The 26,965-nt window shown below is 42.6% G+C and overlaps 1 protein-coding gene across 2 annotated transcripts in view; it reads left to right on the top strand.

The window, feature by feature from the left end:
• UQCC1 (ubiquinol-cytochrome c reductase complex assembly factor 1) overlaps nt 1–9,266 on the top strand; it is a 163,900-nt gene extending 154,634 nt beyond the window's left edge. For both annotated transcript variants that reach the window (XM_073572379.1, XM_073572378.1), the window contains exon 10: nt 8,237–9,266. In XM_073572379.1, coding sequence (XP_073428480.1) covers nt 8,237–8,371 — 135 coding nt within the window. In that variant the 3' untranslated portion in view covers nt 8,372–9,266. The remainder of the gene's footprint in view (nt 1–8,236) is intronic.
• The last annotated feature ends 17,699 nt before the right edge of the window (nt 9,267–26,965 follow it).

Raw genomic sequence — 26,965 nt, 5'->3', positions numbered from 1 at the left:
GAATACAGAGAGCGCCCAAGCAGACCAAGCAGCCATGCAGGGAAGCAACAATATACTCAGTCCCTGACCATAGGAAGGGGCAGTCAGATATAGCACCATAGCACCTGCAGTTCCGGGTCAGGACCAGGGAAGCACTTCCGGCTCAGATCCTCCAGGATCATAGAGAGCGTTGCTAGATCAGACTGGGCTGAACCATAGAGAAGGTCACATGATCAGGGGCTCCAGAAATACATAGAGGATTGCAGAATCAGACAGTGCTGGAACATAGGAAAGGTCACATGATCAGGGCTCCAGGAATACATAGAGGATTGCAGAATCAGACAGTGCTGGAACATAGGCAAGGTCATATGATCAGGGGCTCCAGGAATACAGAGGATTGCAGAATCAGAGCAGAGACGGATGGTTACCTAGCAACAGCGTGCAGCCATGAGGTAAGGCGCGCGTGCACACTGTTCCAGGAGTCATGCGGCATATCAGACATGGCAGGCATGATAATTCGGTGCATGTGCACACTGCTCCAGGGGTCATGCGGCATAACAGACATGGCGGGCATGACAGGCATAACGGACATGACAGGCATAACGGACATGGCGGGTATGACAGGTATAACGGACATGACAGGCATAACGGACATGGCGGGCATGACACTATGTTACTCTTCTCAGTGATTTGCCAGTGTAGACTAATGACATCACTAATGCCAAATGCAGTAATCCCAAGAGTCATATGTGGCTTAAAAGCCACTGGTTGGGCAACACTTGAGTATAAAATACAATATCGTCCTTGTCATTTCTGTGTTTGTTTCTTAAAGAAGGTGTCCAGTTTCAAAATGACCAAAATCTTCATCTGTTTATAAATAACAATATCGGTGTCACATTCACTTTGGCCTCACCTCTCCACTAATCCCTGCTGGTCTTTGTTGACATAGCTGCAGTGGCGATGCCCCCTCTTAAGGCCCCGTCACACATAGCGACTTACCAGCGATCCCGACAACGATATCAACGTATCAGGATCGCTGGTGTGTCGCTACATGATCGCTGGTGAGCTGTCACACAGACCGCTTCACCAGCGATTAGCACAGCGACTCCACGTGCGTGGCATCGCTGTGTTCAGCGCTGATTAATGTCAAAAATAGAATTAAAATAAAAAATATTGTTATTCTCACCTTCCGACGTCCCGCGCAGCCATCCGGCCTCTCTCCACGCTCCGGTCCCAGTAATCCTTTGCGAGAATTACCGCGATGGCGTCCGTTCTCGGATCGCGAAGTCTCGCGGTCATTCTTGCAAAGGATTACTGGGACCGGAGCGTGGAGAGAGGCGGGAATGCTGCGCGAGACGTCAGAAGGTGAGAATAACAATATTTTTTATTTTTTTTTAGTATTTTATCGCTGATCGCTGGTCTCCCGCCTGTCACACGCAGCGATGCATGCTGGCCAGCGGGAGATCAGCGACGAAAGAAATGTCCAGAGATTTCCCAGAGCGATCAGCGATACCGGCAGGGGGACCGGTCGCTGATCGCTGTCACACACAGCGATCTCACTGGTGAGATCGCTGTTGTGTCACAAAACTTGTGACTCAGCAGCGATCTCGCTAGCGAGATCGCTACGTGTGACGGGGCCTTTAGGCTTTGTGACTGCTACAGCCAATCATTTGGGCTCATTGGTTATTTTGAAGTTTTCAGCACATGACCACCAAGTCCAATGATGGACCTGCAACGGTCAAATGGTGTCTACTGGACATTACCAGTGCAGCCATGTCAACAGAGATTGGTGTGGAGCATTGAAAAGGTGGAACTGGGGCTGCAGTAGATAAGTAATTCTGATTTTGTTAATTTCAAACAGATCTACCCTTTGGGTCATTTCACTTTGCAGTCACACCCTGTTTAGACTGTGTCGAGTTACTAATTCTCATTTTTAACTGTTGAAAGTGCAGTCCAAGCTGCCAACACCATCTGTAAAGAAAAGATTCAGTTGAACTACTAATTTATTAATTTAAACCTCTGTTCATTCGGGGCTTAAGAGTCCAGTGGGTGGTTTACTTAGTGATTGACTTCATATGGATAAGGAAGGGTATCACTCACTGAGTAGGATCGCCCACTGGACACTCCAGTATGAGCAGAGGTTTAAAGGAATAAGTTACCTGTACTAGTTCTACTAAATATTTTCCCACAAATATACATTTCCTCATCTCCTGTTACTTTTTAGCATGTTGCAGACTGAACTCCATGTTTAACGTGATTGGTTGCCTTAGAGCTTTTGTGGATATACATACATTTTTGTATTTCATTACCCTTGCATAAGTACGCAATGAAACAGCTAAATAAATTAGGATAGTACTGCATACATAGAAATATATTGCCCTGGTCCCTCAATTTAGGCATAAAGCATTTTGAAGCCGGTAATACCAAAAATGTGAGTATAGTTACGAAATAGTTACTGAAAAGGTGAGTTAACATGTCACACCGCTTCTTCTGTGTTCCCTTAGAAATACTTAGCTCTCCTGAAAGATTAATATGATCTAAAGGAGCCTTGAGTAGTTAAATGCTTTATTTGCCAAGTGGATGGATGTTGGATGGAAAGTAAGTTGCTCAGAATCATGGAGATGTGTCCTTAGCTGCTAGCTTCTTTTCAAAAAGACAAATGACATAAAACGCCATTAGTTTTCTTAATAAATGTATCCAAATGAACTATCCCCCTGAAGGGAGTCAAACTCTTATGCCCAAACCAGACAGCTGTTCCTTCCCCCACAGTCCCCCTTTTCAGTAGAACAGGGTACTGGACGACCAGATGAGACATCCTGGGGAATCCCAGGCAGCGTAACTGTTCTAACTAAATAAATGCGACAGCATTCATCCTTCTAGAGGGGAGCTACAGAACTTCATAAAAGGTATCTCATCCAGCAAATACGAACCCTGTCTTTTCTGATGAAACAGCTGTCTATAGATAGGTGTCTTGTTTGTATGGGTATTGTTTTTCTTTCTCGCATGTATCAAAAATCTTCCAGATTACTCAGTGAAATATTATTTCTTTAGTTTTTTAAAAAGATAGCTGCATTTTCCAACTTTTAAAGGGCGTCAACCCACCTAAGCCGTCTACATGGGCATGTGTGAAGGATGGGGGGATTTATTGACAGCTTACAATAATCCTGAAAAATGTGCAGCTGTAACAAGACACCTTGCTCAGCAGGGGGCCCAGCTTTTCAGCTTCAAAGAAGGAATTCATACCCCCACCAACTTACTAATAAAGGAAGACCCACTGTGGATCCATATCATGTGGTCTGCTTTCTTCAGGCAGCTATGATTTCATAAGGAGAATATGGACGTATCCGATGGTGCCAAAACTGCCTCCCTAGGACTATCTATTAAGGAGTTGTGACCCATCTTAAGTTTTGAACGTTTTAGCTGCTAGAGGCAAGCGGAGGGGATTTAGGTTCAGTCCTAGGGCAGGAGAGGAGTGACCCAAAGGGGTTAAATGCTCCCCTAGGACTATCTATTAAGGAGTTGTGACCCATCTTAAGTTTTGAACGTTTTAGCTGCTAGAGGCAAGCGGAGGGGATTTAGGTTCAGTCCTAGGGCAGGAGAGGAGTGACCCAAAGGGGTTAAATGCTCATGTACAGTATGACCCATTGCTTTTTCTCTGGGGAGGTCACAACGACATACAGTGGGGCAAAAAAGTATTTAGTCAGTCAGCAATAGTGCAAGTTCCACCACTTAAAAAGATGAGAGGCGTCTGTAATTTACATCATAGGTAGACCTCAACTATGGGAGACAAACTGAGAAAAAAAAATCCAGAAAATCACATTGTCTGTTTTCTTTTCATTTTATTTGCATATTATGGTGGAAAATAAGTATTTGGTCAGAAACAAAATTTCATCTCAATACTTTGTGATATATCCTTTGTTGGCAATGACAGAGGTCAAACGTTTTCTGTAAGTCTTCACAAGGTTGCCACACACTGTTGTTGGTATGTTAGCCCATTCCTCCATGCAGATCTCCTCTAGAGCAGTGATGTTTTTGGCTTTTCGCTTGGCAACACGGACTTTCAACTCCCTCCAAAGGTTTTCTATAGGGTTGAGATCTGGAGACTGGCTAGGCCACTCCAGGACCTTGAAATGCTTCTTACGAAGCCACTCCTTCGTTGCCCTGGCGGTGTGCTTTGGATCATTGTCATGTTGAAAGACCCAGCCACGTTTCATCTTCAATGCCCTTGCTGATGGAAGGAGGTTTTCACTCAAAATCTCACGATACATGGCCCCATTCATTCTTTCATGTACCCGGATCAGTCGTCCTGGCCCCTTTGCAGAGAAACAGCCCCAAAGCATGATGTTTCCACCACCATGCTTTACAGTAGGTATGGTGTTTGATGGATGCAACTCAGTATTCTTTTTCCTCCAAACACGACAAGTTGTGTTTCTACCAAACAGTTCCAGTTTGGTTTCATCAGACCATAGGACATTCTCCCAAAACTCCTCTGGATCATCCAAATGCTCTCTAGCAAACTTCAGACGGGCCCGGACATGTACAGGCTTAAGCAGTGGGACACGTCTGGCACTGCAGGATCTGAGTCCATGGTGGCGTAGTGTGTTACTTATGGTAGGCCTTGTTACATTGGTCCCAGCTCTCTGCAGTTCATTCACTAGGTCCCCCCGCGTGGTTCTGGGATTTTTGCTCACCGTTCTTGTGATCATTCTGACCCCACGGGGTGGGATTTTGTGTGGAGCACCAGATCGAGGGAGATTATCAGTGGTCTTGTATGTCTTCCATTTTCTAATTATTGCTCCCACAGTTGATTTCTTCACTCCAAGCTGGTTGGCTATTGCAGATTCAGTCTTCCCAGCCTGGTGCAGGGCTACAATTTTGTTTCTGGTGTCCTTTGACAGCTCTTTGGTCTTCACCATCGTGGAGTTTGGAGTCAGACTGTTTGAGGGTGTGCACAGGTGTCTTTTTATACTGATAACAAGTTTAAACAGGTGCCATTACTACAGGTAATGAGTGGAGGAAAGAGGAGACTCTTAAAGAAGAAGTTACAGGTCTGTGAGAGCCAGAAATCTTGATTGCTTGTTTCTGACCAAATACTTATTTTCCACCATAATATGCAAATAAAATGAAAAAAAAACAGACAATGTGATTTTCTGGATTTTTTTTTCTCAGTTTGTCTCCCATAGTTGAGGTCTACCTATGATGTAAATTACAGACGCCTCTCATCTTTTTAAGTGGTGGAACTTGCACTATTGCTGACTGACTAAATACTTTTTTGCCCCACTGTATGTGGGGAAGTCGAGGAACAGAGAGGACCACAAGCCTCCCTTAGTGGTTCCTCTCAACTTCAGCTTCTATCTCACAGACAGACAGGGTTGCAATACAGCAGAGCTGTGAGAGCTGCAAAAAATGTGTTCTTAAGGAGATAAAGTTCAGTTCTACTGTTCTGTGATAGTTACATGTCTCACACTGGTATCGCCCTCTTTATTAAAAAATAAGATCTGCAGTTCAGTATCTGGCCCATAGATCTTGACAGCTCATTTACATATAAGATAAGCGTGGATTTATCTGGAAGAAGATATCTGATCACAGATATCAAGATCTCACTTTATTCAGCTTTCTGTGAACTACATGCCCATACAGACTACTTAGGAGGATTGGTCCTACCAACAGATGCTCTGTACCACCTTCACTACCTTGGGATTTTTCATTTTTTGCTCCCCTTTTGGCTGAGGGCTTTTTTTTGCATACTAATCTGGAGTAGATGCAATGTTTTTATCGCCTGTTATTGCATTTTAATGCAACGTTGCAGCACACAAAAAACGTAATTCTGGCGTTTTGATTTTTTTCTTGTTACGCCGTTTAACGATGGGATTAATTATTTCATATTTTGATAGATCGGGCTTTTCTGAATGCAGCGATATCAGATATGTGTATTTTTTTTTCAATTATTTAATTTTGAGTGGTGTAAAAGGGGTGTGATTTTCGCTTTCTATATTTTTAAAAACTTTTAACTTTTCACTTGCTTCAATAGTCTTTTTTTTATAGCTGTGATCTACTGGCCGCTTGTGCTACACATAGCAAGGCTGAAGCCCTGCTATGTGAGCAGCAATAATCATCTGCTAGGAATGCCGGCCATATGGCGGTGCTCATAGCATGTCTGTAGTGACAAGCATTGGGGGTCATCTGCAGACCCTAGTTGTCATGTCAACCCATCGGCGTCCCGCGATCATGCGACAGGGTGCCGATGGGCAGAGTTTGACACACTTCAGGGGCACACATATTAAATGCCGCTATTGGAGATTGACATTGGCATTTAACATGTTAACAGCCATGTATGGATCGCGATTACACCCGTGGCTGTTAGGGGCATATGACAGCTGATCAGATTAGCTGTCATGTGCCTGAAAAGATGACGGCTTGGCGCCGGAGTCCGCGTCAAATGCTGGGACATGACCTATGACATACATATCCATGATAATGTGTAAACTGTAAAGCGCTGCGGAATATGTTAGCGCTATATAAAAATAAAGATTATTGTTATTTGTCAAGTAATTCAGTTAGCTGTACTGTTGTATGTCATCTTATATGTACCGTTAAAATTTTACACTTTGCCACCTAGAAACCATGATTGCAGCACTGACAGAACTGTGTTACCTTAGCTTGTATCATACAGTATTATGCTAGCTTTATTGTAAAGTGATTTTAACACAATGCAAGAAATTCCATGTGCAGAACACAGAGAGAGGTCAGATTAACCTAAAACCATCAGATAACTCTCTAGTCTGATATACCATTCTGAGACCCTTTTTTAAACCTTAAGGGGGATTTACACATAGCGATATCGCTAGCAATATCGCTAAAGCGTCACCGACTTTGTGACGCAGCAGCGATATCACTAGCGATATCGCTACATGTGATACTTACCTCTGACCAGCTCCCCCGCTGGTTATCGGTGATCGCGCAAGATCAGCCTGGTCCATTTCTCGTCGGCGGCTTCCTGCTGGCGCCGACGAGCGACGCGTGGACGCGGGCGGAGGATGTCATCATCGCCACGTCTGACAGGTAAGTAACAACAGCTGCTGCATCGCTGCTGAGATCTGCCTGTTTGGCAGCTCACTAGCGACCATTTAGCGATGCACCAGCAATCCTGACCGGGTCATATCGTGGTTGGGATCGCTGGTGCATTGCTAAATGTAAAGGGGCCTTTAGGGTACCTTTTATTTTCTATTTTTTATGTGTGGTTTCCCCTTTCAAGATACTGACAATGCCAGCCCTCATGTGGCTGGAGTGTGTCAGCAGTTCCTGCAAGATGAAGGCATTGAAGCTATGGACTGGCCCGCCCGTTCCCCAGACCTAAATCCGATTTGGGCACATCTGGGACATCATGTCTCGCTCCATCCACCAACGTCACGTTGCACCACAGACTGTCCAGGAGTTGGCGGATGCTTTAGTCAAGGTCTGGGAGGAGATCCCTCAGGAGACCATCCGCCGCCTCATCAGGTTCATGCCCAGGCATTGTACAGTAGGGAGGTCATACAGGCACGTGGAGGCCACACACAATACTGAGCATCCTTTTCTTGTCATGAGGCATTTCCACTGAAGTTGGATCAGCCTGTAATTTGATTTTCCGCTTTGATTTTGAGTATCATTCCAAATCCAGACCTGCATGGGATATTCATTTTGATTTATGTTATGTTTTATTGTTCTGGACACATTCCACTATGCAATGAATAAAAATTTGCAACTGGAATATTTCATTCAGATATATCTAGAATGTGGTATTTTAGTGTGCCCTTTATTTTTTTTGAGCAGTGTGTGTGTGTGTGTATATATATATATATATATATATATATATATATATATATATATATATATATATATATATATACACATACATAAGATGTATGATGTATGTTAGTCCATTTTAATGATAAGGTGATGACTAAATTCAACCTTCAGAACATTTTGTTCTCCTTATTATGCATGGATTGATATATACCTAAAGCAATAAAACTGACCAGTTTACATTATCTTAAAGGGGATCTCCTAGAATGTGATAAAAATTGACCTTGTCACATTTCATACTGCAACCCATCCTTGTCAGGAGTCATCAGTATACTCCATGCTGACTATTTAGTAGGTGAAACATCCTGAATATTTACAGCTCAACAGTAATGATAATTTGCATTGCAGATGATGAAGCACTTTATCTGATACGTTACCTCTCTGTTCACCTATTTTATATTTTACGTTTTAGATGCAATATCTGGATTCGCTGAACGGAGAAGATCTTCTTTTAACTGGTGAAGTATCTTGGCGCCCCCTTGTGGAGGCTGATCCTCAAAGCATCCTAAAGCCATGTCCCCCAACATACAATGATGAAGGACTTTAAAATTGGTTGATGACCATGTGAATCTCTTGAGGATAGCACGGGGTGTATCTAGCCCTGAAGACCGAGTATGCTTTGTGGAAAATTGTTAAAAACACAGAAAGTATTTTGTTTATGCTCTTTGGAATGGTTTACATAATTTTCAGGGAATAGGTAAAATGTTATGGACTTGACCACTGAGTCTTTTCTTGCCAGGAGAGTCAGCGTTTCGTATACTATGCAATCTACACCTGGCCCAATGGTATTAAAAGCGTCGGCCACTTTATCTTCATTTTAACAAATGTGTTTGTGACCGTATTTTGTGACACTTAGTAATATATAAGTATTACAGGTTCTTCACCAACCTGATAGTACAACCTTCCTCACAGACTGCACCGCTCTCGTTCTCATCATGGCAGCCGGTGGAGGAGCATGTTACCAAACCGGGCCATCAGTCTCCTCCAATTAAAAAAAAAAAAACGCTTTCCGACTTGTATTTCAGTTGGAGGAGGCTGATGGCCCGGTCTGGCCGCAATCTCCTCCACCAGTGGCCATGATGAGAAAAGGAGAGCTGTGTAGTCTGTGAGGAAGGTTGTACTAAAACAAGGGAGGAGAACTTGTAATAATGAGGTGTTAGTGCAACAATAACACATAGTGTTCCCAATACATGTGTTATAATAAAAATAAAGTGTCCAAACCCTTTAAATATTCTGCCAAATTTCTTTACGCCATAGCACTGTGACCTTGATACAGTTATTACTCTTCATCCAGAACTGACAGATGCCATGAGAACATCATAGAATATGCAGTTGGCCTATTTGGAGTGGGAATTGGTGGTGGGGTCCTGAAATGCAGATCTTTGTATTATGTTGACCTAGAATATTGGTTTCTACTCTTGGAATAAATGTTATTGTTTAGATGTCTTAGCACTCATTTTTTTAGACTTCTATATTGAGGTCAAGGTCTGACAGTTTCTTTTGTCTACCTCTGAATCATGTGTAGTCTCCAAGTCTATTCGTTCAGGCATAGTGTAAGGGTCCTGAAACAGAATTGCTACTTGGACATTCACGGTTGTCACATGCAAATTCTGGTTGCACCATTGTCTTATAGGGCAGAGGGATCAATTGATGTCCTCAAGCCTCAGGACCTAGAACAAATGCAACCTATGCACCATTAATGGTTATGTTAATGTCTTTGGGTGTGAACAGAGTAATCATTCATTTTCACATCTACAAGACAAAATTTTGGGGTATTCTGTACTTAAGAAACTAAATGGTTTAATTCCGCAAGATGGTTTTATCAACCAAACTAGAAGACACGGTAGAGCTTGATGTATGTTGTCTAACCTTCTGTTCAGGAGCACTACATATGTTTCATAGATGTTTTACTCTATTGTTACTCTATTGTCAGAGGTTAATAGAAAATCCATACAGTATTCTAAGTGCACTGACAATGAACTGAATAGAGATTGCTCAGAAGAGCTGCCATATTTCCAGAAAAGCCTTTGGGCTAAGGTGAAGAAGTCTTTAATGAAAATGTTAGCTGCCTTTTTGTGATGGTGAAAATGCCTTTTTTTTTGCATACGCCACAATGCTCGTACATTGCACAAGTTTGTGCTTTACATAAACAGATATGTGCAAAAACAAAGCCTCTAAAAGTTGAATTCATTTTATCAGAGTTCTTAAATGATCTATGGTTTCAAAGTTAAATGGCCACTGTTACAACATATTTTGCCTACATTAATCAGATATTTTAAACTTTGTCATATACCTTCTCAGATTTCAGCTGCCCATTGAAGTCTGTGGAAAGTGGATGGAGGAGCAGAATGAGACCAATGCTCACAGCCTGGTGCTGCTGGTTTCACAGCTACACTGCTGTGTAATGTCCTCTATACTGTTTTAGCTTTGGAACGTGCTAAATAGGGACAGGAGAGCAGAAATCTCTCATGTGTCTGTGTTGTGTATAGAAGACATCACAGCAGCTAGTCTTCACCCACTAGCTCAGGGACATCTGAGCTCCTCCTCTGTTTAATTTGTTACATGGATACAGTGACATATACAACATGTTACCACTGCAGCTAATTACTGGGCTTAGCACTCATTTGCTGTCTACCTCTGTGTGACTGCTGAGTCCAGTTAGCTATGTCATCAAAGACCTCAAGCAGCACCCGAGAGAAGACGCTACAGAGACCCTAATGTTGATTTTGTTATTTTCAAAGAAATTCAAGTCTTTGGACACTAACTGTGAATCCAGAAAAACCCTTTAAAGGAAATCTGTTACAAGTGTTGTCATATATCAACTAAACTATCACCTTATTCAGCACTGGTGCAGCATGCTATAAATGAGTATATAACCCCCTGACTCCCCCTGTATACCTCCCAAAAACCTGTTTAAGTCCTTTTTAATCGAGTCGGTCCTGTACGATGGTCATGGTTTTGGGCCACTCCATCCCTTCCCCCGGCTTCTGCTTACCCTGCTCCTTCTTTAATTGCCTTGCGTCATCCATATTGCTGGGTGAAATCTTGTCCCTGCACACAGAAATCACGGCTTGTGCCTGTGGACCAAGTTGTGCCCTACTACTGGCGCATGCGCCCTTTTTTTTGTCTGCCCACAGTAAGGCAAAGCATAATGCGCAGGCGCGAACCTGTGGTTTCTGTGCGCAGGCGCAAGATTATGCCGGGTAATGGGGATGACAAAAGGCGTCATCCACATCAATTAAAGAAGGAGAATGGCGAGCAGGAGCCGGGAGGAGAGGTCCCGAACCATTCCCATCAGACCGGATTACCATACAGCGCTGGAGAACTTAAAAAGGTTTTTGAGCATATACAGGGGGTTATACAAACATTTATGAAATGCAGGACAGCGTTGAATAAGGTTATGACACCTCATGTTAGAATTCCATGTATAACCATTGTCTATGAGCCATGTGCACTATAATCTGGAGAGAGAATCCATGGAGCTTATTGAATTCTCACCTATTGAATTCTGGTTTAAACAGTTTTAGCAGTCAACTGATGGCATCAAAATCTGCAAAGAAAAACCTATTTAACCCCAGCTCTTATGGCGTTTGCCTGTAGACCTGCAATAAACACGAACTAATGGACACAGGGTAGTTATGTCATTTATTCTGAATGGTCAACCCCTATCAGGATGAAATAGGCACATGCTCAGCTCTTGTAATATAGATGTAATCTAGGTCTCAGAGCTGAAATCATGGAGATGGACGCAGCCTGACAAGGAGAATAGTATGGGCCCAATTCATCAAAGCTTTTACACCAGTATTCTGCCATAAAAAGCTTGGAAATGTCCTAAAATTTTGTTGCCACTTGAGGCTGCGACAAAGTTGGGGTGGATCGAGGTTGTGGTAACCACTTCTCATCAAATTCATGACGAACGACAGAGTTCACAATGCAACAAATCTTACTCCAGCTGAGACTGGAGTAGGATTTTTGTAGTGCACGCCACTTGTGCAACGCTCCTGATTCATTAAGATGCATGCAGTATGTAACAATTCAGACACTTCTGAATCCAGCATGCCCCCTCAACAAGATGTGCCTAAGCAACGCCGATCTTGATTAATAGAAGCCCAAGTCTTTTGTTTTTAGCCGTTTTTAACGGATCCCAATAGATTTTAATGGCAGATTATAATCTGTAAAATGGATCAGAATAGCACTTCTCTCCTGTGACTCTCCCTGATCATACACATGGATCCGTTTTTAAAACTAATGCGTGTATGGATCAATGAAACTTTATGGGTTTATGTGTTGTGTGCTTATAAAAAAAAAAAAAAAAATTGACAGCCCAGGAACGATAGTGTAAGACAGCACTGAAGGTAGATGCTGGCTCTTATTGAAAGGATACAACTAGCACTTTGCATATTTTTTCCCATGGAGGGAGCATTGCCTTGAAAATAAGTCTTCAAACTGAAATATGAGCACCATTATCATCTCATTCTTCCAACCAGTATCTTGCTATGTACTGATGAGGGGAAAGAACAGATGGGTCTATGGTTTGGCTGGTTAGAGCTACTCTTGTATATATTTTGCTGGAAAATTTCAAACATCAAAGAAATCTAATCCATACATGAATTTCAGGAATTTCCAAAACCCATAAAATCAGTGGATCCCCACTATTACAGCGAGTTTCCCATGACTACATTGGTCCTAGTTTATGATTAAGGACCATACAGTGGCATATAAAAGTTTGGGCATCCGTGGTCAAAATTTTTGTCATTTTGAACAGTTAGCAACTTGAAGATTGAATGATTAAAAGGCCTCAAGTTAAAGATGAATTATTCACTTTGTATTGTAGGCAAAAAAAATACATATATAGCCTTCACATTTTAAAAATTTCAAAAAGGAAAATGGGCCGACAGAAAAGTTTGGGCATCTTACATGGTTAGTACCTAGTAACGCCGCCTTTTGAAAGTGTCACAGCTTGTAAATGCTTTTTGTAGCCAGAGAACAGTCTTTCAATTCTTGTTTGAGGGATTTTCATCCATTCTTCATTGGAAAATGCTTCCAGCTCTGAGATTCCTGGGTTGCCTTGCATGCACTGCTATTCTGAGGTCTAGCCACAGAATTTCAGTGATGTTCAGATCACGAGACTGTGGTGGCCTTTGTTTAGTATAATTATCTGTTTGTAGAAGCCATCCTCTTTTCAACTTCAGCTTCTTTACAGACTGTATTGTTTTTGCATCTAAAATTTGTTGAAATTTCATTGAATCCGTTCTTCTCTCTACCCATGAAATGTTCCCGTGCCATTGGCTGCAACACAACCCCAAAGAATGATCCACCCCCATGCTTAATGGTTGGTGATATGTTCTTTTCCTGATATTCTGTGCTCTTTTTTTCTCCACACATACCTTTTGAGGCCAAAAAAAGTTATAATTTAACCTCATGGATCCGCATGACTTCCAAAATGCCTCAGGCTTGTTTAGATGTTCTTTTGCATACTTCTAATGATGAATTTTGTGATGAGGACGCAGGAGAGGTTTTTTCTGATGACTATTCCATGAAGGCCATATTGGTGCAGGCGTCTCTGAACAGTAGAACAATGCACCACAACTCCAGGGTCTGCTAATTTTCCTGATGGTCTTTTACAGTCAATTGGAGGTTCTGATTTGCCTCTCTAGCAATCCTGTGAGCAGTTGTCACTGAAATTTTGCTTGGTTTTCCAGACCTTATCTTGACTTCCACTGTTTGTTAGCTGCCATTTCTTAATTGCATTTAAAACTGAGGAAAGGGCAACTTGAAAATGCTTTGCTCTCTAATTATAGCCCTCTCCAGTTTTGTGATCCGTCACCATTTTCAGAGTGCTAGGCAGCAGCTTAGAAGAACCGATGGCTGCTGGTTTTTGACACAAGGTTAGTGGAAGATGGATTTTTTCTTTTGTTAAAGCTGAGAAATTTGCATCAGCTGGTCTTTCTTAACGATGATAGTGAACAAGCCATAACCATAAAAGGCTAATTAATGTCTAAAACCTTGATCAACGTTATCTGAGCACACAAATCTACAAGGGTGCCAAAACTTAGCATCGGCCCATTTCCCTTTTTGTAATTTTTAAAAAAACAAAAATTTATATAAACTTTTTTTTTTTTGCTTAAATATAAAGGAAATGTGTCATCTTTAACTTTAGGCCTTTTAGAGATCATTTCACCCTCAACTTGTGTAACTGTTCACAATAAAAGTTTCTTTAACCGGGGTGCCCAAACGTTTGCATGCCACTGTAGTAATGTTCACAATGCAATGGCTTCTATGATGCTTCAGGACAGAATCCCTTTAATGTGACAATTTAAAACGAAGGACTAAATATTAACAGGTCGAATGTAGAACAACAAGGAATAGCAGAAAAGAAATCTCTATTTTTTCCACGAAAGATATATTCTGTTACTCCTAAGATATACTGATAGGGTATAGTATCATGCAATTAATTGTGCTTCAGAAATGCATAAATAATAATAGGGAATTTAGATTGTGAGCCACAATGGGGACAGTGATGATGATGCCTGCAAAGCGCCGTGGAAAGTAATGGCGCTAAATAAGCAGGTAAAATAAATAAACCAGTAAGATCACCTGTTATTTGGACCAGGATGATGCAAATCATCTAATGGGTCACTATGAGCAAACTCAACTTGTCATTGCTTGGGTATATATATTTCTTTATTCTTTGCGTATTCTAATATTAAGTGCAAATGTACTCTCATTGTCTGTATTTCTATATTTTCTTTGTCTAGTAGTTGTTAGAGGCGATAAGTTTGGTTATTGAATAACTTATATGTAATTATGTTGTAGAAAATGATCCGAATAAGGAGTAAATTATGGTATATAAACTATATATAACATTATTTTTAAAAAGAGATGTATACTATAGTTTGTAAAGTTAATATTTGAAGTATTTGTACATGTTCATTAAATACTTATAAATGCCATGTCTACGTGGTATTAAATTGCAGTCATTTAGTACATTTTTGATTAATTATGATCATTTAGTATAAGAATTACTGATCAAGTATATATATATATATATATATATATATATATATATATATATATATTGTGCTTCAAATACATGTTTGCCATTCTTGCTCTTTGCTTAGCTACATTGCCAAGCCTTGAGAAGGAGGAGCTCCAGAACAAGAATTTTTTTTTTTTTTGGGGGGGGGGGTTCGAGAGGTGGGGGTAATAAGCAATCTTACATTTAAAAAGGGAATCTGTTAGCATGTTTTGCTATGTAATCTGAGAGCAGCATGATGTAGGGCCTGATTCCAGTGAGGTGTCACTTACTGGGCTGTGTTGCTGTTTCAATAAAATCAGTATTGTCAGCAGGGGATTACCACTGCTGCAGAGCTAGATGTCTCATGCCTCTTAGTTAACTACTCTCCACCACTGATTAGCAGCTTTCTGTCAGTGTACAGTGTACACAGAACACTACCAATTAGTGGTGTGTCTGGGGTTACACAGGGCTCAGCAATTAGAGGACTGCAGAGAAAACGGGGATTGTATCAAAATGATAACATGCAGACCAGCAAGAGACACATCGCTGGAATCAGTTTCTCAGCTCACAGATTACATTGCAAAAAAACTGGTGCTAGATTTCCATTAAAGGGGTTTTTAGGGACTTAAACATTGATGGCCTTTCCTTAAGATAGATCATCAATGTCTGATCAGTGGGGGGGTGAGACACGGCACCTCCGACGACCAGCTGTTATCCGATAGGATACCAAAGCTCATCAGTTCCAAGGACGCCCACCCATTTCTTCTGATACATGTTGGCACCAATGACATGGCAAGGAAGGACCTACCGACAATCTGCAAGGACTTTGAAGAGTTGGGGAGGAAAGTAAAGGAACTGGATGCACAGGTAGTTTTTTCTTCTATCCTTCCAGTAGACGGGCATGGCACCAGGAGATGGAACAGGATCCTTGATGCGAACAACTGGCTAAGACGATGGTGCAGACAACAAGGATTCGGATTCCAGGACCACGGTGTGAATTACCAGTTTCATGAAACAAAATTTGTTTCAGATGAAACTGGTCCAACTAGGGCAAAAAAAGTCAGAGTTTCGTCCGAAACCCGATCCCAATGCAAGTCAATGGGAAAAAAAAGTCGGCATTGAGCGGATGACATTCATCCACTCAATGCCGACTTTTAATCCCCATTGATTTGCATTGGGGTCGGGTTTTGGACGAAACGCCGACTTTTTTTTTAGCCCTAGTCGGACCAGTTTCATCTGAAACAAATTTTGTTTCATGAAACCCGATCCGACCAAAGTCGCTCAACTCTGGCTGCAACTCATAATGAGGTACTTGTTATGGGGGTCTTTAACTACCCGGATATTAACTGGGAAACAGAGACCTGCGAAACCCAAAAAGGCAACAGGTTTCTGCTAATAGCCAAGAATAATTATCTTTCACAATTGATGCAGAATCCAACCAGAGGAGCAGCACTTTTAGACCTAATACTATCTAACAGACCTGACAGAATAACAAATCTGCAGGTTGTTGGGCATCTAGGCAATAGCGACCACAATATTGTACAATTTCACTTGCCTTTCGCTAGGGGGACATGTCGGAGAGTCACAAAAACACTGAACTTTAGGAAGGCAAAGTTTGACCAGCTTAGAAATGCCCTTAATCTGGTTGACTGGGACAATGTCCTCAGAAAAAGAATACAGAAAATAAATGTGAAATGTTTAAGAACATCCCTAATAGGCACTGTAAGCGGTTTATACCTTGTGGGAATAAAAGGACAAGAAATAGGAAAAACCCAATGTGGCTAAACAAAAAAGTAAGAGGGGCAATTAACAGTAAAAAGAAAGCATTTAAACTACTAAAGCAGGATGGCACCGTTGAAGCTCTAAAAAACTATAAGGAGAAAAATTCTTTATCTAAAAAAATAATTAAAGCTGCCAAAAAGGAAACAGAGAAGCACATTGCTAAGGAGAGTAAAACTAGTTCCAAGCTGTTCTTCAACTATATCAATAGTAAAAGAATCAAAAGTGAAAGTGTAGGCCCATTAAAAAGTTGTGAGGAAAGTATGGTTGTAGATGATGAGGAAAAAGCTAATCTATTAAACACCTTCTCCACGGTATTCACGGTGGAAAATAAAATGCTAGGTGAAATGCCGAGAGACAAAGAAAACCCTATATTAAGGGTCACCAATCTAACCCAAGAAGAGGTGCAAAACTGACTGAATAAGATTAAAATAGATAAATCTCCGGGTCCGGATGGCATACACCCACGAGTACTAAGAGAACTAAGTAATGTAATAGACAAACCATTATTTCTTATATTTAGAGACTCTATAGCGACGGGGTCTGTTCCACAGGACTGGCGCATAGCAAATGTGGTACCAATATTCAAAAAGGGCTCTAAAAGTGAACTTGGAAATTATAGGCCAGTAAGTCTAACCTCTATTGTTGGTAAAATATTTGAAGGGTTTGAGGGATGTTATTCTGGAGTATCTCAATGAGAATAACTGTTTAACTCCATATCAGCATGGGTTTATGAGGAATCGCTCCTGTCAAACCAATCTAATCAGTTTTTATGAAGAGGTAAGCTATAGACTGGACCAAGGTGAGTCATTGGATGTGGTATATCTTGATTTTTCCAAAGCGTTTGATACCGTGCCACACAAGAGGTTGGTACACAAAATGAGAATGCTGGGTCTGGGGGAAATTGTGTGTAAATGGGTAAGTAACTGGCTTAGTGATAGAAAGCAGAGGGTGGTTATAAATGATATATTCTCTAACTGGGTCGCTGTGACCAGTGGGGTACCGCAGGGGTTGGTGTTGAGATCTATTCTCTTCAACATATTTTTATTAACGATCTGGTAGAAGGTTTGCACAGTAAAATATCGATATTTGCAGATGATACAAAACCTATGTAAAGCAGTCAATACAAGAGAAGATAGTATTCTGCTACAGATGGATCTGGATAAGTTGGGAACTTGGGCCAAAAGGTGGCAGATGCAGTTTAATAAATGTAAGGTTATACACATGGGAAGAAGGAATCAATATCACCATTACACACTGAACGGTAAACCACTGGGTAAATCTGGCATGGAGAAGGACTTGGGGATCCTAGTTAATGATAAACTTACCTGGAGCAGCTAGTGCCAGGCAGCAGCTGCCAAGGCAAACATGATCATGGGGTGCATTAAAAGAGGTCTGGATACACATGATGAGAGCATTATACTGCCTCTGTACAAATCTCTAGTTAGACTGCACATGGAGTATTGTGTACAGTTTTGGGCACCGGTGCTCAGGAAGGATATAATGGAACTAGAGCGGGTACAAAGGAGGGCAACAAAATTAATAAAGGGGATGGGGGAACTACAATACCCAGAGAGATTAGCAAAATTAGGATTATTTAGTCTAGAAAAAAGACGACTGAGGGGCGATCTAATAACCATGTATAAGTATATAAGGAGACAATACAAATATCTCTCCGAGGATCTGTTTATACCGAGGAAGGTGATGGTCACAAGGGGTCTGCGTCTGGAGGAGAAAAGGTTTTTCCACCAAAATAGAAGAGGATTTTTTACTGTTAGGGCAGTGAGAATCTGGAATTCCCTTCCTGAGGAGGTGGTGATGGCGAACTCAGTCGAAGGGTTCAAGAGAGGCCTGGATGTCTTCCTGGAGCGTAACAATATTGTATCTTACAGTTATTGTTAGGTTCTTTAGAAGGACGTAGATCTGGGGATTTATTCTGACAGAATTTTATAGGCTGAACTGGATGGACTAATGTCTTTTTTCGGCCTTACTAACTATGTTACTATGTATGATGTCGGCGGAGGCTCAATAACTAATCTAATAACCAGCACCGTTTCACATAAGATGTCTTGCCATCGCTATCATATTGCTTTTTTATGTGATAGGAGGTGCAAAAGTTCCACTAAGTCATTGGGACCCAAAGGCAACTGAAGCCCCCCTAGTGATACCAATTATCTGAGTTTATATGTAAAATGGAGATGAATCCTTGTTTCTTTGTTCATGAGATACAAGAAACTGATTCACGTATTGAAAAAAGAGCACACATCCTTGAAGCATGGTACATTGATGTCAGCATATCCCAAAATGACTGATCTTGGAGACCTTCCAGATGTAGAAGCAATAAACACGCTTATGTTCATTACCCTAGTGTTTCTACAGGATGAAACAACTTGTACAGTAAAGAGAATGACTTTTTAAACGCACGATTTGCAGTTGTGTAATTGTAACATCCTGAAGTCACAAGCTGGCTCTATGTTAGTGTAGCTTTTTTCTAATCATTCATTGATTAACATTAATGAGCTGCACTTGATTGTTTAGCACATTATATCATTCATTTTACAGTAGGAACTTCAAAGAATTTGGTCATCTAAAATGTCAGATCACCTTTGCAGAGATTTATTACATGAAGTTCTACCAATTTCTCCTTAGCACTTGGGGAAACTGATGTATTTTGGATTTCATTAGAATGAACCAGTAGCTTAGTTACAGAGGGGGCTGTGGCCCCGGGCCCCGTGCTCTGAGGGGTCCCACCTGGAGTTAGGCTATGTAACTATCGGCGAGCACATCGTGCCGATACAGTTACATTATGCGGCAGAGCATGGAGAATCGATCTCCCTGCTCTGCCACCCGGCCGCTATAGGGCCCCTGAGGAGGCAGTGGGGGGCCCTGTATCATCAGTGGGCCCCCCGCTCGTCATCGCAGGTTCAACTGTATCGGCTGGATGCCGATACAGCTGACCGCATTTATGAGAGAAGGAGCGTTACGCTCCATCTCCCATCACCCCCTCTCAGTGTCTGACGTCAACAGCGCCGACACTGATGGGGTTGCAATGATGTCAGTGCTCAGTGCCCGCTGTCTGAAGATGTGTAGGCGCTCAGAGCACTTTGGGAACAATAACAACAAGGGGGAGAGGTGAGTATTGGATTTTTTTTTTATCTAGGTTCATTATACTATACAGGCTGCCTATGGGGGTGCATTATACTATACTGGCTGCCTATGACGGACTCTACAACCCACAAAAGTTGCTCAGGTAGTGCAACTCCTCCAGGATGGCACATCAATGCGAGCTGTGGCAAGAAGGTTTGCTGTGTCTGTCAGCATAGTGTCCAGAGGCTGGAGGCGCTACCAGGAGACAGACCAGTACACCATGAGACGTGGAGGGGGCTGTAGGAGGGCAACAACCCAGCAGCAAGACTGCTACCTCAGCCTTTGTGCAAGGAGGAACAGGAGGAGCACTGCCAGAGCCCTGCAAAATGACATCCAGCAGGCCACAAATGTGCATGTGTCTGCACAAACGGTTAGAAATCGACTCCATGAGGATGGCCTGAGTGCTCGATGTCCATAGATGATGGTTGTGCTCACAGCCTCACACCGTGCAGGACACTTGGCATTTACCACAGAACACCAGGTTTGGCAAATTCGCCACTGGCGCCCTGTGCTCTTCACAGATGAAAGCAGGTTCACACTGAGCACATGTTACAGAGTCTGGAGACGCCATGGAGAGCGATCTGCTGTCTGCAACAGGGGTAACATACAAAGTACAGATATCACTTACAGTAAACAAACTAAAAATCACAGACTGATATAGAAGGGACAGAGGACCCTGCCCTTTCGGGCTTACGTTCTACAGGATAGTGGGGAAGGAGACAGTAGGTTTGGGGGTTGCAGCAGCTCCAGTGATGGTGAGGCAGTAGCTCCAGTAGTGGTGAGGAGGCAGCGAGGATCTTTGCAGGCTGTAAGCTTTCCTGAAGAGATGGGTTCTCAGGTTCCGTCTGAAGGATCCGATTGTGGTTGATAGTCGGACGTGTTGGGGCAAAGAATTCCAGAGGATGCGGGCTATTCGGGAGAAGTCTTGGAGGACCGGAGATTACGTGAGGGAAGATATCGGGAGATTAGTTCAGAGATATAAGGCGGAGAAAGGTTATAGATGGCCTTGTAGGTCAGTATTAGTAAATTGAATTGGATACGCTGAGGGAATGGGAGCCAGTGAAGAGATTTGCAGAGGGGAGAAGCGGAGGAGTAGCGAGGAGAGATGAATTAGTCGGGCGGCAGAGTTAAGGATGGACTGGAGAGGTGCGAGGGTGTTAGCAGGGAGGCCACAGAAAAGGATGTTGCAATAGTCGAGGTGGGAGATGAGGGCATGCACAAGCATTTTATTAGAATGAGGGTTGAAGAAGGGATGGATTCTGGAAATATTTTTGAGCTGGAGGCGACAGGAGGTGGAGAGAGCTTGGATGTGCGGATTGAAGAACAGGGAAGAGTGGGTTACTCCGAGGCAGTGGACCTCTGGTACGGGGGAAATCATGATGTCGTCAATTGTTATAGATAGGTTGGGTAAGGAAGATCTGTGAGATGGGGGAAAGATGATCAGTTCCGATTTGTCCACATTGAGTTTGAGGAAGCGAGAGGAGAAGGAGGATATGGCTGATAGACACTCTGGGATTCTGGACAGCAGAGAGGTGACGTCTGGGCCAGAGAGGTAGATATGAGTATCATCGGCATAGAGGTGGTACTGAAATCCATGGGACTTTGAGTTGCCCCAGGCCAAGTGTATAGATTGAGAAGAGTAGGGGTCCTAGAACAGAGCCTTGGGGGACTCCCAACAGAGAGAGGGTGGGATGAGGAGGTAGTGTGGGAGACGCTGAATGTGCGGTTGGTAAGGTATGAGGAGATCCAGGATAGGGCGAGGTCTGATGCCAACGGAGGAGAGGATCTGTAGTAGGAGGCAGTGGTCAACTGTGTCGAAAGCAGAGGACAGGTCTAGAAGGAGGAGTATAGAGTATTGTCTGTTAGCTTTGGCTGTAAGTAGGTCATTGGTAATTTTGGTCAGGGCTGTCTCAGTGGAATGATGGGGACGGAAACCAGATTGTAGATTGTCAAAGAGCAAGTTAGAGGAGAGGTGGGAGGAAAGTTCAGCATGGGCATGCTGTTCCAGGAGTTCGGAAGCAAATGGGAGCAGCAATATTGGGCGATAGCTGGACATGGCTGTTGGGTCGAGGGTTGGCTTTTTAAGGATAGGCGTGATTGTGGCATGCTTGAAAGCAGAAGGGAAGGTACCGGAAGTTAGTGATAGGTTGAAGAGGTGGGTTAGAGATGGGATAAGAGTGGTGGTGATGTTGGGGAGGAGGTGGGATGAGATAGGGTCAAGTGTACAAGTGGTGAGGTGCGATTTGGAGAGAAGATGAGCAAGCTCCCCTTCAGTGATGTTAAGTAGGGAGGTTATGGGGTTTGGGCATTGGTCTGGCATGCAACATCCTTCAGCATGATCGGTTTGGCAGTAGGTCAGTAATGGTGTGGGGTGGCATTTCTTTGGAGGGCCGCACAGCCCTCCGTGTGCTCACCAGGGTTAGCCTTACAGCCATTAGGTACCGAGATGAGATCCTCAGACCCCTTGTTAGACCATATGCTGGTGTGGTTGGCCCTGGGTTCCTCCTAATGCAGGACAATGCCAGACCTCATGTGGCTGCAGTGTGTCAGCAGTTCCTGTAAGATGAAGGCACTGAAGCTATGGACTGTACCGCCCATTCCCCAGACCTGAATCCGATTGAGCACATCTGGGACATCATGTCTCGCTTCGTCCACCAAAGTCACATTACACCACAGACTGTCCAGGAGTTGGCGGATGCTTTAGTCCAGGTCTGGGAGGAGATCCGTCATGACAACATCCACCGACTCATCAGGAGCATGCCCAAGTGTCATAGGGAGGTCAAACAGGCACGTGGAGGCCACACACACTACTGATCATCACTTCCTTGTCGGGGCATTTCCACTGAAGTTGGATCAGCCTGTAATTTGATTTTCCACTTTGATTTTGAGTATCCAGACCTCCAGGGGATATTAATTTTGATTTAGATTGATCATTTTTATGTTTTCTTGTTCTCAAAGCATGCCACTATGTAATGAATAAAGATTTGCAGCTGCGATATTTCATTCAGTGATATCTACGATGTGGTATCTTAGTGTTCCCTTTATTTTTTGAGCAGTATACTATAGATGCTGTCTATGGGGGTGCATTATACTATACAGGCTGCCTATGGGGAATGCATTATACTACACAGGCTGCCAATGGGAATGCATTATACTATACAGGCTGCCTATGGGGGAGTGCATTATACTATACAGGCCAATGGGGAGTGCTTTATACTATACAGGCCTATGGAGAGTGCATTACACTATACAGGCTGCCTATGGGGAATGCATTATGCTGTACAGGCTTATGGGGAGTGCATTATACTATATTGAGGACTATCTGGTGCATGATACTATACAGACCTATGGGAAGGGATGAAGGGTTTTTGAGGGATGTTATTCTGGTTTATCTCAATGAGAATAACTGTTTAACTCCATATCAGCATGGGTTTATGAGGAATCGCTCCTGTGAAACCATTCTAATCGTTTTTATGAAGAATTATAGACTGGACCAAGGTGAGTTTTATACTGTGCCACACAAGAGGTTGGTACACAAAATGAGAATGCTGGGTCTGGGGGAAAATGTGTGTAAACGGGTAAGTAACTGGCTACTTTCTTCAACATATTTATTAACGATTTGGTAGAAGGTTTTCACAGTAAAATATCGATATTTGCAGATGATACAAAACTATGTAAAGCAGTCAGTACATGAGAAGATAGTATTCTACTACAGATGGATCTGGATAAGTTGGAAACTTGGGCCAAAAGGTGGCAGATGTGGTTTAACAATGATAAATGTGAGGTTATACACATGGGAAGAAGGAATTAATATCACCATTACACACTGAATGGGAAACCACTTGGTAAATCTGACATAGAGAAGGACTTGGGTATCCTAGTTAATGATAAACTTACCTGGAGCAGCCAGTGTCAGGCAGCGTCTGCCAAGGCAAACAGGATCATGGGGTGCATTAAAAGAGATCTGGATACACATGATGAGAGCATTATACTGCCTCTGTACAAAACCCTGGTTAGACCACACATGGAGTACTGTGTACAGTTTTGGGCACCGGTGCTCAGGAGGGATATAATAGAAATAGAGTGAGTACAAAGGAGAGGAACAAAATTAATAAAGAGGATGGGGAAACTACAATACCCAGTGAGATTAGTAAAATTAGGAATATTTAGTCTAGAAAAAAGACGACTGAGGAGCTATCTAATAAACATGTATAAGTATATAAGGGGACAATACAAATATCTTTCCGAGGATCTGTTTATACCAAGGAAGGTGACGGTCACAATTGGGCATTCTCTGTGTCTGGAGGAGAGAAGGTTTTTCCACCAACATAGAAGAAGATTCTTTACTGTTAGGGCAGTGAGAATCTGGAAATCCTTGCCTGAGGAGGTGGTGATGGCGAACTCAGTCGAGGGGTTCAAGAGAGGCCTGGATGTCTTCCTCGAGCATAACAATATTGTATCTTACAGTTATTAGGTTCTTTAGAAGGATGTAGATCTGGGGATTTATTCTGACGGAACATAGACTGAACTGGATGGACAAATGTCTTTTTTTGGCCTTGCTAACGATTTACTCTGAGTGCATTATACTTATTTGAGGACTATCTGGTACTTTATAATATATATGGAGGCTATCTAGGAGGCCATCATACTGTGTGGAGATTACAGGGAAGGGGCCATCACACAGTGTTGGGGCTATGAATCAGTTCGGGGGCGACTAAGGGGTCAGTATACTGTGTGGGGGTACATTACAGTGAGGAGGCATCATGTTATGTATAAGAGAGCATCATACTGTGTATAGGGGAGCTGTACAGGGGGGAGACTCGGGACGTTATTCAATGTTAAATGGGCACTTGTTATAGTGGAACTCATGTTACTGTGACTATCAAAGAGCACACAGGGAACTATTACTTTCCCAGGGGGCAAAATGTGGGCACTGTTTTCTAGGGCACTTGCACCCGGCATAGTTCTATTCTAGAGAGTTGCGTTAGCAATTAGAGGGCACAGAGAACCACACAGCAGATGCAGTAATAGGGACACATACAACAGCAGCATTGAGGTATGAGCAGGATGAGGAGTTTGTGCAGGTTGGGAATAAATGGTGACGTGCTGAAAATATGATAAGTAAAATGTGTCTTTGTTGTAATCTCTGTAGAAGATCCTGGGTGGAAGAAGTTCTGTCGGTCTGGGCCAGATGGAAAAGACCGGAAAAGTGAACAACTCCATCAGAAAGAACATCCTCTGTAAGTCACCATCTGTAACTGTACTTTGATCTGTTATATGTTCTGCAGGACTGGTATCTACCAATGGCGGTAATATCAATGTTTGTGTTTGTATGTAGATTATTTTCAGTAATAGCACGGTCATTTGCTGAGGTTCTCCTACATCCACTTTTGGGGTGCGTCACCCAGTTGTAATCAAGGTTACCTGGTTAGGAGCCCACTCAGAAGCTTCACCCTCCTGAACCAAAACCCTAACTATGCCTCAATGAACTCTTTTAAAATAATCCAAAACTCACAACTTAGTGGCTATTTTATCAGACAAATGTAAAATTTAGATGTCCAAGTCCAGGCACTGATTCATCAACTATGCAACAGAATTCCAGCATAAAAACATTTCAAATGTTGCAAAATTTTTGTACAACTTGTACTTACGCAAAAAGTGGGGAAGAAGGAGGCTTGGCCCAGTGCCGCTGGCGAATTCACCATAATTTACAACAGCAGCTGAAAGATAGTATTTATTGATGAATTTGTAACATCTTTCTCCAGCACACTATTCATCAATAATGGTTTGTGAAATGTCAGCCATGAGGAATTGGGCATTAATCTCCTTTCCCATGTGCTTTAGGTGCCTCTGTCACATACTGCATATTTTCTACAAGAAGAAATAGGACAACAGCTCTACTATTGTGCCAGTAAAATTATTCAGACCAGACGACTGCCAGTATGGTCAAAAAAGTTTGTTGTGTTCAGTTTGTGTTAGGCTAGTTTCACACTTGCGCCGTTTTGCACAGCATTTCGTGTGCACATGAAACGCATGCGAAAAAATGCATGCAAGCGCTTGTAAATGCTGCAATTTTTCATCGCATCATCGTGCGCATTATGACAAAAAACGCAGCGTTTGTATGCGTTTTCAAGCGTTTTTCCATGCGTTTGCGTTTTTTATGCGCATGGGTTGTCTAGGTCTCACATTTCACAGAAGGAAAATCCTTGAAAAATTATTGCAACAGACTCCACCAATGGGACAGCAGTGGGCGTGTGTTATGGGAATTCTTTATATAGACCCTGTTTACAGCTGAATCCTTCACATTTGCTTGCATTTTCCTTTGTGAAACATGGATCTGCATTGGAAGAGTTTTCACTTCAACTTGGATCTGGACATCAGGATGGCTCAGGCTTATGCAGTTGCTTGCCATCAACAAAGGGAGAGAGAGAGACAGCGAAGACGGCAGCGGCCGAGTTTGGGGATACATCCGATTATTGAACTCCGGGAGAGCCGTGGATCGTACCACACCCTCTACAGCGAGCTCCAGGCAAACCCGGAGAAATTTACTGATTATACCCGGATGTCTGAACAAAGCTTCAGTGATTTACTTGCTCATGTCCAAGAAGGCATACGGAGCCAGGACACACAGCTCCATAGTGCGATTCCTCCTGAGGAGCGGCTCCTGGTCACATTACGGTACGTAGTATTGCAAAACCAATGCCTGCATAAGTTTCTTTGTTTTGTCATGTACTATTCCAAATCTGGCAGAATTATTGTTCTGCCATGTAGTAAACAAATGGCTGCAGTATTATTTTTATGCCATGTAGTAAACAAAAGGCTGCAGATATATTTTTATGCCATGTATTTTTGTTTTTGTTTTAAAAATCCATATACATAAATATTAATTTTTGTATTTTCTTGGTTTCCCAGATTCCTGGCTACTGGAAAGAGCCTCTCTTCACTCCACTTCCAGTACCGGATTGGAATATCCACCTTGTCTGCACTTGTTGCGGACACCTGCCGTGCTTTGTGGAACATTCTCTGTCCTGAATTTATACCCCTGCCCACCGCCGAAAAGTGGATGGAAATAGCAGAAAAATTCTGGACAGTCTGCAATTTCCCCAACTGTTTGGGAGCGGTTGATGGGAAAGACATCCGGATTATCAAACCAAAAAGAACTGGATCTGAGTACTATAACTACAAAAAGTAGTTTTC

Source organism: Dendrobates tinctorius, unplaced genomic scaffold (assembly GCF_039654945.1).
Source record: "Dendrobates tinctorius isolate UK_male_01 unplaced genomic scaffold, ASM3965494v1 ptg000032l, whole genome shotgun sequence".
Taxonomy (NCBI): Eukaryota; Metazoa; Chordata; class Amphibia; order Anura; family Dendrobatidae; genus Dendrobates; species Dendrobates tinctorius.
This window is presented reverse-complemented; position numbering and strand designations above follow the sequence as displayed.